The following is a 17719-nucleotide window of genomic DNA, read 5'->3' as shown; positions in this document are numbered from 1 at the left end:
CCACCTAATCTGAAGATGCTGAGGCCTGTCTCCTAGTCTGTGGACAAAGACACTTCTCCACCTAATCTGAAGATACTGAGGCCTGTCTTCTAGTCTGTGGACAAAGACACTTCTCCACCTAATCTGAAGATACTGAGGCCTGTCTCCTAGTCTGTGGACAAAGACACTTCTCCACCTAATCTGAAGATGCTGAGGCCTGTCTCCTAGTCTGTGGACAAAGACACTTCTCCACCTAATCTGAAGATGCTGAGGCCTGTCTCCTAGTCTGTGGACAAAGACACTTCTCCACCTAATCTGAAGATGCTGAGGCCTGTCTCCTAGTCTGTGGACAAAGACACTTAAGTGATTTTAAGGGAAATGTTTGTTTGTGCTATTCTTTTAACAAATGTCTGTGTTTTATTCATGTGCTGTTCTGTAAACTAATTTGTGTGTTCATGCAAGTGGCTGACTGTACAAATCCTCACAAACAGTAGATGTAATTTGGCAGTAAGGCCAGACGTTGGTTTGAGAACGAGATATCTCAGTTTCAAGGTCTCATCTAAGAGAGAAGAAGACTGGTGACGTGTTGGTCTGTCCAATGCTATGAACCAGTATTGGTCGGTCACATGAATGAAGCAAACAGTAATGGTTCATTAATTATGCTAAATCATGCAAATTTAGCTTGTCTGTGTATAGCCATATATGAGAGAACTGGTGGGTCTGACCAGGGAGGGCTCCTGATTGACATGTGTACTATGGTTCATTGAGTTGGGTCTGACCAGGCATAGCCCCTGATTGACATGTGTACTGTGGTGCATTGAGTTGGGTCTGACCAGGCATAGCCCCTGATTGACATGTGTACTATGGTTCATTGAGTTGGGTCTGACCAGGCATAGCCCCTGATTGACATGTGTACTATGGTGCATTTAGTTGGGTCTGACCAGGCATAGCCCCTGATTGACATCTGTACTGTTGTTCATTGAGTTGGGTCTGACCAGGCATAGCTCCTGATTGACATCTGTACTGTTGTTCATTGAGTTGGGTCTGACCAGGCATAGCCCCTGATTGACATCTGTACTGTTGTTCATTGAGTTGGGTCTGACCAGGCATAGCCCCTGATTGACATCTGTACTGTTGTTCATTGAGTTGGGTCTGACCAGGCATAGCCCCTGATTGACATGTGTACTATGGTTCATTGAGTTGGGTCTGACCAGGCATAGCCCCTGATTGACATGTGTACTGTTGTTCATTGAGTTGGGTCTGACCAGGCATAGCCCCTGATTGACATGTGTACTGTGGTTCATTGAGTTGGTTGGAACCTCTCAGCTCACTGACAAAAAATAATGATTCATTTAAGATTGACTTTGAGTGTCACTGTGAGGCTAGTCAAAGATACACACCACCACGTTGTCATCTTGACCTTCCTTAGATTTTTTATCGGATTACAACTCCATCTGTCTGAAGGAAATGAGGAAATGGACTCACGAAAGGGGGAATCGCTGAGAGGGCAGAGAAGGCACGTGACATCACCGACATGGTGTTGAGAAAAGGAACTGAGTCGTGTTCCAGGATGTTCAAACTTATTGGGGAGCTGGACCCCTGTCTTTGGATAGAGCTTCATATCAACAGTTGTAGTCAACCCCTGGAGGTGGGGAGACCAGGCAGAGTAGACAGGCAGGATGGTTCAACATGTTCTTGCTGTCTGTTGCTTAAATTCAGGGTCACAACAATGTACAGAAAATGTCAATCAAACATGACCACTATAATAACAAACTTACTGAAGGACCAACCACACAGCCTCTCTCCTTCTGCAGCCTTCTGGACATGTGGATCTTCTAGCAGGAGGGTCAGTTAGTCCTCCACTAGGTACCTAGCTGGACCCCTATCTAGCAGGAGGGTCAGTTAGTCCTCCACTAGGTACCTAGCTGGACCCCTATCTAGCAGGAGGGTCAGTTAGTCCTCCACTAGGTACCTAGCTGGACCCCTATCTAGCAGGAGGGTCAGTTAGTCCTCCACTAGGTACCTAGCTGGACCCCTATCTAGCAGGAGGGTCAGTTAGTCCTCCACTAGGTACCTAGCTGGACCCCTATCTAGAAGGAGGGTCTGTCAGTCATCCACTAGGTACCTAGCTGGACCCCTATCTAGCAGGAGGGTCCGTCAGTCCTCCACTAGGTACCTAGCTGGACCCCTATCTAGCAGGAGGGTCAGTTAGTCCTCCACTAGGTACCTAGCTGGACCCCTATCTAGCAGGAGGGTCAGTTAGTCCTCCACTAGGTACCTAGCTGGACCCCTATCTAGCAGGAGGGTCAGTCAGTCCTCCACTAGGTACCTAGCTGGACCCCTATCTAGCAGGAGGGTCAGTTAGTCCTCCACTAGGTACCTAGCTGGACCCCTATCTAGCAGGAGGGTCAGTTAGTCCTCCACTAGGTACCTAGCTGGACCCCTATCTAGCAGGAGGGTCAGTTAGTCCTCCACTAGGTACCTAGCTGGACCCCTATCTAGCTGGAGGGTCAGTTAGTCCTCCACTAGGTACCTAGCTGGACCCCTATCTAGCAGGAGGGTCAGTTCGTACTCCACTAGGTACCTAGCTGGACCCCTATCTAGCAGGAGGGTCCGTCAGTCATCCACTAGGTACCTAGCTGGACCCCTATCTAGAAGGAGGGTCAGTTAGTCCTCCACTAGGTACCTAGCTGGACACCTATCTAGCAGGAGGGTCAGTCAGTCCTACACACATTCAACATAAATGTATTTTATGAATACATTGTACAGTGTTGGCCTGTTAGAGGTTCATGAGAGAGGCTGAATATCAACACAACCACCTCCGTCTATCAGCAGTTTTCTCAGTGAGAGCCTCATGTCTGGAACACATTGACCATTGAAGGACAGAAGGAGCTGTTAACCTGTCACCCCTTTACCAATGACTTGAGAGTGTCTGAAGGACATATAAGGAGCTGTTAACCTGTCACTCCTTTACCAATGACTTGAGAGTGTCTGAAGGACATATAAGGAGCTGTTAACCTGTCACTCCTTTACCAATGACTTGAGAGTGTCTGAAGGACATATAAGGAGCTGTTAACCTGTCACTCCTTTACCAATGACTTGAGAGTGTCTGAAGGACATATAAGGAGCTGTTAACCTGTCACCAATGACTTGAGAGTTTCTGAAGGACATATTGTTAACCTGTCACCCCTTTATGACTTGAGAGTGTCTGAAGGACATATAAGGAGCTGTTAACCTGTCACCCCTTTACCAATGACTTGAGAGTGTCTGAAGGACATATAAGGAGCTGTTAACCTGTCACTCCTTTACCAATGACTTGAGAGTGTCTGAAGGACATATAAGGAGCTGTGTGACCTGTCACTCCTTTACCAATGACTTGAGAGTGTCTGAAGGACATATAAGGAGCTGTGTGACCTGTCACCCCTTTACCAATGACTTGAGAGTGTCTGAAGGACATATAAGGAGCTTTTAACCTGTCACCCCTTTACCAATGACTTGAGAGTATCTGAAGGACATATAAGGAGCTGTTAACCTGTCACTCCTTTACCAATGACTTGAGAGTGTCTGAAGGACATATAAGGAGCTGTTAACCTGTCACCCCTTTACCAATGACTTGAGAGTGTCTGAAGGACATATAAGGAGCTGTTAACCTGTCACCCCTTTACCAATGACTTGAGAGTGTCTGAAGGACATATGTCACTCCTTTACCAATGACTTGAGAGTGTCTGAAGGACATATGTCACTCCTTTACCAATGACAAATGGCATCATATTGCTGATGTGCAGACTCTCTGTCAAATAAATGCTGTACATGTGAATTAAAAGGAATGTATTTCGTGTGTCTCTGTACATACTGTGTGTGTGAGTTGGTCTCTGATTACTGTGATTGGTTCAATGTAGAGTCATAGACCAAACATTCTAATCAGTCTGTTTTTTTTGGTTAGCAAAATATTTGTATGTCATTGGTTACCCTTCCTATCATGTTAACGCACAGATATGACTGACGAGCTCAGTGGTTCCCAACGTTTTCCATTCTGGAGACCATCAAATCACCATCAAAAGCTCTTGAGGGCCACCATTCACGAAGTCTCTGATATTTTTCCACATCAAATATGTTGTCTGTTGGGTGGGGGGGGCAAGGTAAGAGTCTGTTAGGTGGTGGGGGAGGGGGCAGTGTAAGAGTCTGTTTGGTGGTGGGGGGCAGGGTAAGAGTCCATTGGGTGGTGGGGCAGGGTAAGAGTCCGTTGGGTGGGGGGGCAAGGTAAGAGTCTGTTAGGTGGTGGGGGAGGGGGCAGTGTAAGAGTCTGTTTGGTGGTGGGGGGCAGGGTAAGAGTCCGTTGGGTGGTGGGGCAGGGTAGGAGTCTGTTGGGTGGTGGGGGCAAGGTAAGAGTCTGTTTGGTGGTGGGGCAAGGTGCGAGTCTGTTGGGTGGTGGGGGGCAGGGTAAGAGTCTGTTGGGTGGTGGGGGCAAGGTGCGAGTCTGTTGGGTGGTGGGGGGCAGGGTAAGAGTCTGTTGGGTGGTTGGGGCAAGGTGCGAGTCTGTTGGGTGGTGGGGGCAAGGTGCAAGTCTGTTGGGTGGTGGGGGCAAGGTGCGAGTCTGTTGGGTGGTGGGGGCAGGGTAAGAGTCTGTTGGGTGGTGGGGGTAGGGTAAGAGTACATTGGGTGGTGTGGGCAGGGTAAGAGTACATTGGGTGGTGTGGGCAGGGTAAGAGTCCGTTGGGTGGTGGGGGGGCAGGGTAAAAATCCACCTCTCTAAAAACAAGTCTCTCACTGTTGCAGTCTGCTATAGACCACCCTCTGCCCCCAGGTGTGCTCTGGACACCATATGTGAACTGATTGCCCCCCATCTATGTTCAGAGCTCATGCTGCTAGGCGACCTAAACTGGAACATGCTTAACACCCCAGCCATCCTACAATCTAAACTTGATGCCCTCAATGTCACACAAATTATCAATGAACATACCAGGTACCTCCCCAAAGCCTTAAACACGGGCACCCTCATAGATATCATCCTAACCAACTTGCCCTCTAAATACACCTCTGCTTTCTTCAACCAAGATCTCAGCAATCACTGCCTCATTGCCTGCATCCGTAATGGGTCAGCGGTCAAACGACCCCCACTCATCACTGTAAAACGCTCCCTGAAACACTTCAGCGAGCAGGTCTTTCTAATCGACCTGGCCAGGGTATCCTGGAAGGATATTGATCTCATCCCGTCAGTAGAGCATGCCTGGATATTTTTTTTAAATGCCTTCCTAACCATCTTAAATAAACAGGCCCCATTTAAGAAATTTAGAACCAGGAACAGATATAGCCCTTGGTTCTCCCCAGACCTGACTGCCCTTAACCAACACAAAAAAAACATCCTATGGCGTTCTGCATTAGCATCGAACAGCCCCCGTGATATGCAGCTGTTCAGGGAAGCTAGAAACCATTACACACAGGCAGTTAGAAAAGCCAAGGCTAGCTTTTTCAAGCAGAAATTTGCTTCCTGCAACACTAACTCAAAAAGGTTCTGGGACACTGTAAGGGAATACCCCCCTGAAATGGACAAAAATGAATGGGAAAACATTGGCATAGTACAAACCATGTACACGATGGACAATACCACCCAAATCGGCGTTGATTCATGCAAAATGTTTTGCAAATGCCATATGGCAATTGCCAGTTGTAACACTTCAAAAATCCAACAGGTGGCGTGTGTGCTCCACCGTGGTTTTTCATATAGTAAAGTCCATGGAGAATAAGAACACCTCCCAGCTGCCCACTGCACTGAAGATAGGAAACACTGTCACCACTGATAAATCCACCATAATTGAGAATTTCAATAAGCATTTTTCTACGGCTGGCCATGCTTTCCACCTGGCTACTCCTACCCCGGTCAACAGCACTGCACCCCCCACAGCAACTCGCCCAAAGCCTTCCCTATTTCTCCTTCTCCCAAATCCATTCAGCTGATGTTCTGAAAGAGCTGCAAAATCTGGACACCTACAAATCAGCCGGGCTAGACAATCTGGACCCTTTCTTTCTAAAATTATCTGCCGAAATTGTTGCCACCCCTATTACTAGCCAGTTCAACCTCTCTTTCGTGTCGTCTGAGATCCCCAAAGATTGGAAAGCAGGTGCGGTCATCCCCCTCTTCAAAGGGGGGGACACACTCTTGACCCAAACTGCTACAGACCTATATCTATCCTACCCTGCCTTTCTAAGGTCTTCGAAAGCCAAGTCAACAAACAGACTACCGACCATTTAGAATCTCACCTTCTCTGCTATGCAATCTGGTTTCAGAGCTGGTCATGGGTGCACCTCAGCCACACTCAAGGTCCTAAACGATATCTTAACCGCCATCGATAAGAAACATTACTGTGCAGCCGTGTTCATTGATCTGGCCAAGGCTTTCGACTCTGTCAATCACCACATCCTCATCGGCAGACTCGACAGCCTTGGTTTCTCAAATGATTGCCTCGCCTGGTTCACCAACTACTTCTCTGATAGAGTTCAGTGTGTCAAATCGGAGGGTCTGCTGTCCGGACCTCTGGCAGTCTCTATGGGGGTGCCACAGGGTTCAATTCTTGGATCGACTCTCTTCTCTGTATACATCAATGAGGTCGCTCTTGCTGCTGGTGAGTCTCTGATCCACCTCTACGCAGACAACACCATTCTGTATACTTCTGGCCCTTCTTTGGACACTGTGTTAACAACCCTCCAGGCAAGCTTCAATGCCATACAACTCTCCTTCCGTGGCCTCCAATTGCTCTTAAATACAAGTAAAACTAAATGCATGCTCTTCAACAGATCGCTACCCGCACCTACCCGCCTGTCCAACATCACTACTCTGGACGGCTCTGATTTAGAATACGTGGATAACTACAAATACTTAGGTGTCTGGTTAGACTGTAAACTCTCCTTCCAGACCCATATCAAATATCTCCAATCCAAAGTTAAATCTAGAATTGGCTTCCTATTTCGCAAACAAAGCATCCTTCACTCATTCTGCCAAACATACATTACATTTATCCTACCAATCCTCGACTTTGGCGATGTCATTTACAAAATAGCCTCCAATACCCTACTCAACAAATTGGATGCAGTCAATCACAGTGCAATCCGTTTTGTCACCAAAGCCCCATATACTACCCACCATTGCGACCTGTACGCTCTCGTTGGCTGGTCCTCGCTTCATACTCGTCGCCAAACCCACTGGCTCCATGTCGTCTACAAGACCCTGCTAGGTAAAGTCCCCCCTTATCTCAACTCGCTGGTCACCATAGGTTCTCCCACCTGTAGCACACGCTCCAGCAGGTATATCTCTCTCGTCACCCCCAAAACCAATTCTTTCTTTGGCCGCCTCTCCTTCCAAGTTCTCTGCTGCCAATGACTGGACCGAACTACAAAAAGCACTGAAACTGGAAACACTTATCTCCCTCACTGGCTTTAAGCACCAACTGTCAGAGCATCTCACAGATTACTATACCTGTACATAGCCCACCTATATTTTAGCCCAAACAACTACCTCTTTCCCTACTGTATTTAATTAATTTATTTATTTTGCTCCTTTGCACCCCATTATTTTTATTTCTACTTTGCACATTCTTCCATTGCAAATCTACCATTCCAGTGTTTTGCTTGCGATATTGTATTTACTTTGCCACCATGGCCTTTTTTTGCCTTTACCTCCCTTATCTCACCTCATTTGCTCACATCGTATATAGACTTGTTTAAACTGTATTATTGACTGTATGTTTGTTTTGCTCCATGTGTAACTCTGTGTCGTTGTATGTGTCGAACTGCTTTGCTTTATCTTGGCCAGGTCGCAATTGTAAATGAGAACTTGTTCTCAACTTGCCTACCTGGTTAAATAAAGGTGAAATAAAAAAATAAAAAAATAAAAAAAAATCCGTTGGGTGTTGGGGCAGTGTAAGAGTCTGATGGGTGGTAGGGGGGGAAGGGTAAGAGTCTGTTAGGTGGTGGGGGAGGGGGAAGGGTGAGAGTCTGTTGGATGGTGGGGGCAGGGTAAGAGTCTGTTAGGTGTTGGGGGGAAGGGTAAGAGTCTGTTGGATGGTGGGGGCAGGGTAGGAGTCTGTTAGGTGTTGGGGGGAAGGGTAAGAGTCTGTTAGGTGTGGGGGGAAGGGTAAGAGTCTGTTAGTTGTGGGGGGAAGGGTAAGAGTCATTTAGGTGTTGGGGGCAGGGTAAGAGTCTGTTAGGTGTTGGGGGTAGGGTACGAGTCTGTTAGGTGTTGGGGGGAAGGGTACGAGTCTGTTAGGTGTGGGGGGAAGGGTAAGAGTCTGTTAGGTGTTGGGGGGAAGGGTAAGAGTCTGTTAGGTGTGGGGGGAAGGGTAAGAGTCTGTTGGATGGTGGGGGCAGGGTAGGAGTCTGTTAGGTGTTGGGGGGAAGGGTAAGAGTCTGTTAGGTGTGGGGGGAAGGGTAAGAGTCTGTTAGTTGTGGGGGGGAAGGGTAAGAGTCATTTAGGTGTTGGGGGGCAGGGTAAGAGTCTGTTAGGTGTTGGGGGTAGGGTACGAGTCTGTTAGGTGTTGGGGGAAGGGTACGAGTCTGTTAGGTGTGGGGGGAAGGGTAAGAGTCTGTTAGGTGTTGGGAGGCAGGGTAAGAGTCTGTTAGGTGTTGGGGGCAGGGTAAGAGTCTGTTAGGTGTTGGGGGGGAAGGGTAAGTGTCTGTTAGGTGTGGGAGGGAAGGGTAAGAGTCTGTTAGTTGTGGGGGGGAAGGGTACGAGTCTGTTAGGTGTGGGGGGAAGGGTAAGAGTCTGTTAGGTGTTGGGAGGCAGGGTAAGAGTCTGTTAGGTGTTGGGGTAGGGTACGAGTCTGTTAGGTGTTGGGGGGAAGGGTAAGAGTCTGTTAGGTGGTGGGGTCAGGGTAAGAGTCTGTTAGGTGTTGGGGGAAGGGTACGAGTCTGTTAGGTGTGGGGGGAAGGGTAAGAGTCTGTTAGGTGTTGGGGGGATGGGTAAGATTCTGTTAGTTGTGGGGGGGAAGGTTAAGAGTCATTTAGGTGTTGGGGGGCAGGGTAAGAGTCTGTTAGGTGGTGGGGGAAGGGTACGAGTCTGTTAGGTGGTGGGGTCAGGGTAAGAGTCTGTTAGGTGTTGGGGGGGAAGGGTATGAGTCTGTTAGGTGTTGGGGGCAGGGTAAGAGTCTGTTAGGTGTTGGGAGGGAAGGGTAAGAGTCTGTTAGGTGTGGGGGGGAAGGGTAAGAGTCTGTTAGGTGTTGGGGGCAGGGTAAGAGTCTGTTAGGTGTTGGGAGGGAAGGGTAAGAGTCTGTTAGGTGTTGGGTGGAAGGGTAAGAGTCTGTTAGGTGTTGGGGGGAAGGGCAAGAGTCTGTTAGGTGGTGGGGTCAGGGTAAGAGTCTGTTAGGTGTTGGGGGGAAGGGTACGAGTCTGTTAGGTGTGGGGGGAGGGTAAGAGTCTGTTAGGTGTTGGGGGGCAGGGTAAGAGTCTGTTAGGTGGTGGGGTCAGGGTAAGAGTCTGTTAGGTGTTGGGGGGAAGGGTATGAGTCTGTTAGGTGTGGGGGGAAGGGTAAGAGTCTGTTAGGTGTTGGGGCAGGGTAAGAGTCTGTTAGGTGTTGGGGGGAAGTGCACCAGTCTGTTAGGTGTTGGGGGGAAGGGTATGAGTCTGTTAGGTGTGGGGGGAAGGGTAAGAGTCTGTTAGGTGTTGGGGCAGGGTAAGAGTCTGTTAGGTGTTGGGAGGGAAGGCTCCCAGTCTGTTAGGTGTTGGGGGGGAAGGGTAAGAGTCTGTTAGGTGTGGGGGGAAGGGTAAGAGTCTGTTAGGTGTTGGGGGGCAGGGTAAGAGTCTGTTAGGTGTGGGGGGAAGGGTAAGAGTCTGTTAGGTGTTGGGGGGCAGGGTAAGAGTCTGTTAGGTGTGGGGGGAAGGGTAAGAGTCTGTTAGGTGTTGGGGGCAGGGTAAGAGTCTGTTAGGTGTGGGGGGGAAGGGTACGAGTCTGTTAGGTGTTGGGGTAGGGTACGAGTCTGTTAGGTGTGGGGGGGAAGGGTAAGAGTCTGTTAGGTGTGGGGGGGAAGGGTAAGAGTCTGTTAGGTGTTGGGGTAGGGTACGAGTCTGTTAGGTGTGGGGGGGAAGGGTAAGAGTCTGTTAGGTGTTGGGGTAGGGTACGAGTCTGTTAGGTGTTGGGGGGGAAGGGTAAGAGTCTGTTAAGTGTTGGGGGGCAGGGTAAGAGTCTGTTAGGTGGTGGGGTCAGGGTAAGAGTCTGTTAGGTGTTGGGGGGAAGGGTATGAGTCTGTTAGGTGTGGGGGGAAGGGTAAGAGTCTGTTAGGTGTTGGGGGGGAAGGGTACGAGTCTGTTAGGTGTTGGGGGGCAGGGTAAGAGTCTGTTAGGTGTTGGGGGCAGGGTAAGAGTATGTTAGGTGTTGGGGGGCAGGGTAAGAGTCTGTTAGGTGTTGGGGGGAAGGGTACGAGTCTGTTAGGTGTTGGGGGGAAGGGTAAGAGTCTGTTAGGTGTGGGAGGGAAGGGTATGAGTCTGTTTGGTGTTGGGGGCAGGGTAAGAGTCTGTTAGGTGGTGGGGGAAGGGTAAGAGTCTGTTGGCTGGTGGGGGGAAGGGTAAGAGTCTGTTAGGTGTGGGGGGGAAGGGTAAGAGTCTGTTAGGTGTTGGGGTAGGGTACGAGTCTGTTAGGTGTGGGGGGGAAGGGTAAGAGTCTGTTAGGTGTGGGGGGGAAGGGTACGAGTCTGTTAGGTGTGGGGGGAAGGGTAAGAGTCTGTTAGGTGTTGGGGGCAGGGTAAGAGTCTGTTAGGTGTTGGGAGGGAAGGGTATGAGTCTGTTTGGTGTTGGGGGACAGGGTAAGAGTCTGTTAGGTGGTGGGGAAGGGTAAGAGTCTGTTGGCTGGTGGGGGGAAGTGTAAGAGTCTGTTAGGTGTGGGGGGAAGGGTAAGAGTCTGTTAGGTGTTGGGGGCAGGGTAAGAGTCTGTTAGGTGTTGGGAGGGAAGGGTATGAGTCTGTTTGGTGGTGGGGGGAAGGGTAAGAGTCTGTTAGGTGTGGGGGGGAAGGGTAAGAGTATGTTAGGTGTTGGGGGAAGGGTAAGAGTCTGTTGGCTGGTGGGGGGAAGGGTAAGAGTCTGTTAGGTGTGGGGGGGGAGGGTAAGAGTCTGTTCGGTGTGGGGGGGAAGGGTAAGAGTCTGTTTGGGTAATGTGTAAATGAGGAAGTGATCCATGGTGGTCGTTAGTAACAACAAACCAGCTTTGGTTTAATTTCCTTTGAATTTGTCTCCCGTCATAGTTTTGTTTCTGTCCTGTTGTGTTCTAAAATACAATTCTTTTTCAAACCCCCCAAACACACTAATGTGTTGTTTGTTAACCTTTATCTTCTCCTTTATTTGATGCACTTTATAATTTTTCTTGTTTTCAAAATAATGATTGTTTTTACTGTTGTTATTGTTATTATTCGTTACCCGAGGCCTCATTTAATTATCAAACGTAGGAGATAATCTGTGTGTGAACCGTGATTGGGATCATTACCACGAAAAGTGTGAGGTTTATCAATATAAACGGTATCTTGACAGTGTGCAGCCCCGTGACCATGGTACGTACAGAACAGTGCCGAGTGGTGGAATAAGGGAACTGCTTGTCAAGTGGAGAATGGGGAAACTGTACTGTATGTCGAAAATGTGTGAAATTGTGAGAGTAATACTGACATTATTGTTTTATTTACAGAGATCCTCACTGAACTTCTGGAGAGAGTTTGCTGCACTGAAAGTAAAGGGGCTGAATAATTTTGCACACCCAATTTTTCAGTTTTTGATTTGTTAAAAAAGTTTTAAATATCCAATAAATGTCGTTCCACTTCATGATTGTGTCCCACTTGTTGTTGATTCTTCACAAAAAAATACAGTTTTATATCTTTATGTTTGAAGCCTGAAATGTGGCAAAAGGTTGCAAAGTTCAAGGGGGCCGAATACTTTCGCAAGGCACTGTATTTGTATTTCCACTGTAAATTCAACATGTCTTGACAGGCTGTATATAATCTGACCACATCAGGTCATTTGATACGATAATAATCCACATAAAAGGCCAGTAATGTGTTAAATTAGAGGAACGTGTGAAAGGTCAACTACTGTGTAAATACTATAACAGACTGAGATAATGGAAACACAATGAGAGATGTCTGATCTGATCTGTTGGAAGATTTGACACCCGCTGATCCATCATCAGGTTTTTGGCAAGGGGAACTTTTCAGCCAGAGGCATCTCACACACTGGGCGGCAGGGTAGCCTAGTGGTTAGAGTGTAGAGGTGGCAGGGTAGACTAGTGGTTAGAGTGTAGAGGAGGCAGGTAGCCTAGTGGTTAGAGTGTAGAGGCGGCAGGGTAGCCTAGTGGTTAGAGTGTAGAGGCGGCAGGGTAACCTAGTGGTTAGAGTGTAGAGGCGGCAGGGTCGCCTAGTGGTTAGAGTGTAGAGGTGGCAGGGTAGCCTAGTGGTTAGAGTGTAGAGGCGGCAGGGTAGCCTAGTGGTTAGAGTGTAGAGGAGGCAGGGTAGACTAGTGGTTAGAGTGTAGAGGCGGCAGGGTAGCCTAGTGGTTAGAGTGTAGAGGCGGCAGGGTAACCTAGTGGTTAGAGTGTAGAGGCGGCAGGGTCGCCTAGTGGTTAGAGTGTAGAGGTGGCAAGGTAGCCTTGTGGTTAGAGTGTAGAGGCGGCAGGGTAACCTAGTGGTTAGAGTGTAGAGGCGGCAGGGTCGCCTAGTGGTTAGAGTGTAGAGGTGGCAGGGTAGCCTAGTGGTTAGAGTGTAGAGGCGGCAGGGTAGCCTAGTGGTTAGAGTGTAGAGGAGGCAGGGTAGACTAGTGGTTAGAGTGTAGAGGCGGCAGGGTAGCCTAGTGGTTAGAGTGTAGAGGCGGCAGGGTAACCTAGTGGTTAGAGTGTAGAGGCGGCAGGGTAGACTAGTGGTTAGAGTGTAGAGGTGGCAGGGTAGCCTAGTGGTTAGAGTGTAGAGGTGGCAGGGTAGACTAGTGGTTAGAGTGTAGAGGTGGCAGGTAGACTAGTGGTTAGAGTGTAGAGGTGGCAGGTAGACTAGTGGTTAGAGTGTAGAGGCGGCAGGGTAGCCTAGTGGTTAGAGTGTAGAGGCGGCAGGGTAACCTAGTGGTTAGAGTGTAGAGGCGGCAGGGTCGCCTAGTGGTTAGAGTGTAGAGGTGGCAGGGTAGCCTAGTGGTTAGAGTGTAGAGGCGGCAGGGTAGCCTAGTGGTTAGAGTGTAGAGGAGGCAGGGTAGACTAGTGGTTAGAGTGTAGAGGCGGCAGGGTAGCCTAGTGGTTAGAGTGTAGAGGCGGCAGGGTAACCTAGTGGTTAGAGTGTAGAGGCGGCAGGGTCGCCTAGTGGTTAGAGTGTAGAGGTGGCAAGGTAGCCTTGTGGTTAGAGTGTAGAGGCGGCAGGGTAACCTAGTGGTTAGAGTGTAGAGGTGGCAGGGTAGCCTAGTGGTTAGAGTGTAGAGGCGGCAGGGTAGACTAGTGGTTAGAGTGTAGAGGTGGCAGGGTAGCCTAGTGGTTAGAGTGTAGAGGAGGCAGGGTAGACTAGTGGTTAGAGTGTAGAGGCGGCAGGGTAACCTAGTGGTTAGAGTGTAGAGGTGGCAGGGTAGCCTAGTGGTTAGAGTGTAGAGGCGGCAGGGTAGACTAGTGGTTAGAGTGTAGAGGTGGCAGGGTAGCCTAGTGGTTAGAGTGTAGAGGTGGCAGGGTAGCCTAGTGGTTAGAGTGTAGAGGTGGTTAGAGTGTAGACTAGTGGTTAGAGTGTAGAGGTGGCAGGGTCGCCTAGAGTGTAGAGGCGGCAGGGGGAACTTCAGCCAGATGCACACACGCAACAGTTTAAGGTGATAGACTATGTGAACAGAGAAGGCTTCTACTCTTAATGTGAAGGTGATAGACTATGTGAACAGAGAAGGCTTCTACTCTTAATGTGAAGGTGATAGACTATGTGAACAGAGAAGGCTCCTACTCTTAATGTGAAGGTGATAGACTATGTGAACAGAGAAGGCTTCTACTCTTAATGTGAAGGTGATAGACTATGTGAACAGAGAAGCCTTCTACTCTTAATGTGAAGGTGATAGACTATGTAGAAAGCACGTCTTGTTCGTTCTTCAGAACAGTGTTGGCCTCTCCACCTCCAGGAGGGAGCTGATGAGGATGGATGGCTTATTGGTGAGTATTGACTACTAATATGAAGTATATTTGTCATTGATAAATCAACTTGAATTGTCCTAATGGTCCTCTATTTGTAGATATGTTTTCATTTTTACACATCAAACCACAACTGAGTGAGACAAATACAACCTTTTGGTTGTATTCAATATCTGACACTGGCACCTCTATTCAATATCTGACACTAGCACCTCTATTCAATATCTGACACCAGCACCTCTATTCAATATCTGACACTAGCACCTCTATTCAATATCTGACACTATCACCTCTATTCAACATCTGACACCAGTACCTCTATTCAATATTTGACACTAGCAACTCTATTCAATATCTGACACTAGCACCTCTATTTAATATCTGACACTAGCACCTCTATTTAATATCTGACACTATCACCTCTATTCAATATCTGACACCAGTACCTCTATTCAATATCTGACACCAGTACCTCTATTCAATATCTGACACCAGTACCTCTATTGGTGTAGACCATGGTGCTTGCCTACGGAGCTGTGAGGGGAACGGCACCGCAGTACCTCCAGGCTCTGATCAGGCCCTACACCCAAACAAGGGCACTGCGTTCATCCACCTCTGGCCTGCTCGCCTCCCTACCACTGAGGAAGTACAGTTCCCGCTCAGCCCAGTCAAAACTGTTCGCTGCTCTGGCCCCCCAATGGTGGAACAAACTCCCTCACGACGCCAGGACAGCGGAGTCAATCACCACCTTCCGGAGACACCTGAAACCCCACCTCTTCAAGGAATACCTAGGATAGGATAAAGCAATCCTTCTCACCCCCCTTAAATGATTTAGATGCACTATTGTAAAGTGGCTGTTCCACTGATGTCAGAAGGTGAATTCACCAATTTGTAAGTCGCTCTGGATAAGAGCGTCTGCTAAATGACTTAAATGTAAATGTAAATGTATTCAATATCTGACACTATCACCTTTATTCAACATCTGACACCAGTACATCTATTCAATATCTGACACTAGCACCTCTATTCAATATCTGACACTAGCACCTCTATTCAATATCTGACACTAGCACCTCTATTCAATATCTGACACCAGCACCTCTATTCAATATCTGACACTAGCACCTCTATTCAATATCTGACACCAGCGCCTCTATTCAATATCTGACACTAGCGCCTCTATTCAATATCTGACACTAGCACCTCTATTCAATATCTGACACTAGCACCTCTATTCAATATCTGACACTAGCACCTCTATTCAATATCTGACACTAGCACCTCTATTCAATATCTGACACCATCCACTGTAACAGTACTCTTCTTGCGCTGTGTACAATCATCGACACGAACTCCAACTTGTAGCACCAGTCATGGAGATGTATTCTGATAGGAACGGCACAAAAATTGCACGTCAATGCAGGTCTCACCATCCAACTCTGCACTCACACACTGTACAAAATATACGAACCCCCCCACCAGACACAGTAAGTTGCTAGCTAGTATTAGCGGGAATTCTCTACAACAAAATGCACACCAAATATTCACCAAATATTGCTGCATCTCATATGTGATTTTCAAATAACATTTACAATCGGACTATACCTGGTCACACCCAACTCAATGAACCACAGTACACATGTCAATCAGGGGCTATGCCTGGTCAGACCCAACTCAATGAACCACAGTACACATGTCAATCAGGGGCTATGCCTGGTCAGACCCAACTCAATGAACCATAGTACACATGTCAATCAGGAGCTCTCCCTGGTCAGACCCAACTCAATGAACCATGGTACACATGTCAATCAGGAGCTCTCCCTGGTCAGACCCAACAGTTGACTTATATACAGCTATACAGAGACAAGTTATATTTGCATGATTTAGCATATATATATATACACAAATTACATCTACTGTTAGTGAGGATTTGTACAGTCAGCCACTTGATGAACACACAAATTGGTTTATAGAACAGCACATGAATAAAACACAGACATTTCTTAAAATAATAGCACAAACATAAACATTTGCATTACAATCATTTAAGTGTCTTTGTCCACAGACTAGGGGACAGGCCTCAGCATCTTCAGATTAGGTGGAGAAGTGTCTTTGTCCACAGACTAGGGGACAGGCCTCAGTATCTTCAGATTAGGTGGAGAAGTGTCTTTGTCCACAGACTAGAAGACAGGCCTCAGCATCTTCAGATTAGGTGGAGAAGTGTCTTTGTCCACAGACTAGGAGACAGGCCTTAGTATCTTCAGATTAAGTGGAGAAGTGTCTTTGTCCACAGACTAGGAGACAGGCCTCAGCATCTTCAGATTAGGTGGAGAAGTGTCTTTGTCCACAGACTAGGAGACAGGCCTCAGCATCTTCAGATTAGGTGCTACAAGACAGAGGATGGAGGAGAAGGGAAGAGAGAGATCAGAAAGTATGGAGAAGAAGGAGGTGTTAGATACCTGAGATAATGATGTGATGATTGTCCTATGATACGCCTGAGGCAATGATTTGATGATGGTCCTATGATAGAACTATAAAAAGATACATTTATTACAGGCAGCAACACAAAAACATGCTTCCATTCTGAAAAAGACTCTTTGATCTGGGTAGCTATGTTTTTATTTGACCTATATTTAATCATTCCACATATTCAAGGGAGGGAGAAAAGAAACCGGTCTTACCTCGATTCACTCAAGTACTTAACAAGATGGTGTTCATGTTCACTGAGAGCTTTGAGACAAGCTCCCATCACTTCTGGTCCTTTAGGGAGGACTGCGTTCAGTAGTTCTCTCATTCGCTCCTGTTCAGTTGTTTCAGCTTTTATTCTGGAGTACTCTTCATCACCAATCATGCTCTTTGACGACAGATCGTCTGCTATTGGCATTGTGTTTTTGACTCCCTGAATGAGTTCAGCCCTGTGTTTCTTCAGAAACTCCTCAGCAGGAATCCCAGAGAGTGTTAATGCTGAAGGGGGGTGAATTAAATGAATATGTCTTTAGGGCGAACAGCAGCTGTTTCTACATCTAACAGTCTCTCCAGTTAACATTCCTCTGATAGTCATGTCTTGTTTTGAGCTGACTCCAGGGTTGTCGTCAATTCATATTCAAGTCAGTCAAAATAAAACCAGTTTCTACAACCATTACGGATACTTTTTGGAATTTGTCGAACGGAACACGGCTTTGATTCTCTGAGCATAATGCGCAACCCAAATGGCGTTTTTTTGTGATAAAAGTAATATTTATCGAACGAAAAGAAGATTTGTTGTGTAACTGGGAGTCTCGTGAGTGGAAACATCCGAAGATTATCAAAGGTAAGCGATTCATTACTTTTTCTTACTTTCATGACCAAGCTAACCAAGCTAATATAATGCTAAGCTGTTGTAGCATTGAAAGCTACACTCACAAAAGCTTGGATTTCTTTCGCTGTAAAATATATTTTCAAAATCTGACACGATAGCTGGATTAACAACAAGCTAAGCTGCGTTTTGGTATATTTTACTTGTGATTGCATGATTCTAAATATTTTTAGTAATATTTATGCATTTGGCGCCCCGCAATTCAGCGGTTGTTTAGGAAAGAGATCCTGTACTCGGGATGCGTAGCCCAGAGAAGTTAAATTACGATAGATAAATGGCTGGTTCTT

The 17719-nt window shown here is 47.4% G+C and overlaps 1 protein-coding gene across 4 annotated transcripts in view; it reads right to left on the bottom strand.

Moving 5' to 3' along the window:
- Positions 1 to 15436: 15436 nt before the first annotated feature.
- Positions 15437 to 17719, bottom strand: part of LOC135536312 (NACHT, LRR and PYD domains-containing protein 5-like) — a 50006-nt gene continuing 47723 nt past the window's right edge. For all 4 annotated transcript variants that reach the window (XM_064962666.1, XM_064962667.1, XM_064962668.1 and 1 more), the window contains 2 exons: positions 16759 to 17041; positions 15437 to 16463 (listed from right to left, as the gene is read on the bottom strand). In XM_064962666.1, the coding sequence (XP_064818738.1) occupies positions 16457 to 16463; positions 16759 to 17041 (290 nt within the window). In that variant the 3' untranslated portion in view covers positions 15437 to 16456. The remainder of the gene's footprint in view (positions 16464 to 16758; positions 17042 to 17719) is intronic.

This window comes from Oncorhynchus masou, unplaced genomic scaffold (genome assembly GCF_036934945.1).
Source record: "Oncorhynchus masou masou isolate Uvic2021 unplaced genomic scaffold, UVic_Omas_1.1 unplaced_scaffold_594, whole genome shotgun sequence".
NCBI lineage: Eukaryota > Metazoa > Chordata > Actinopteri > Salmoniformes > Salmonidae > Oncorhynchus > Oncorhynchus masou.
This window is presented reverse-complemented; position numbering and strand designations above follow the sequence as displayed.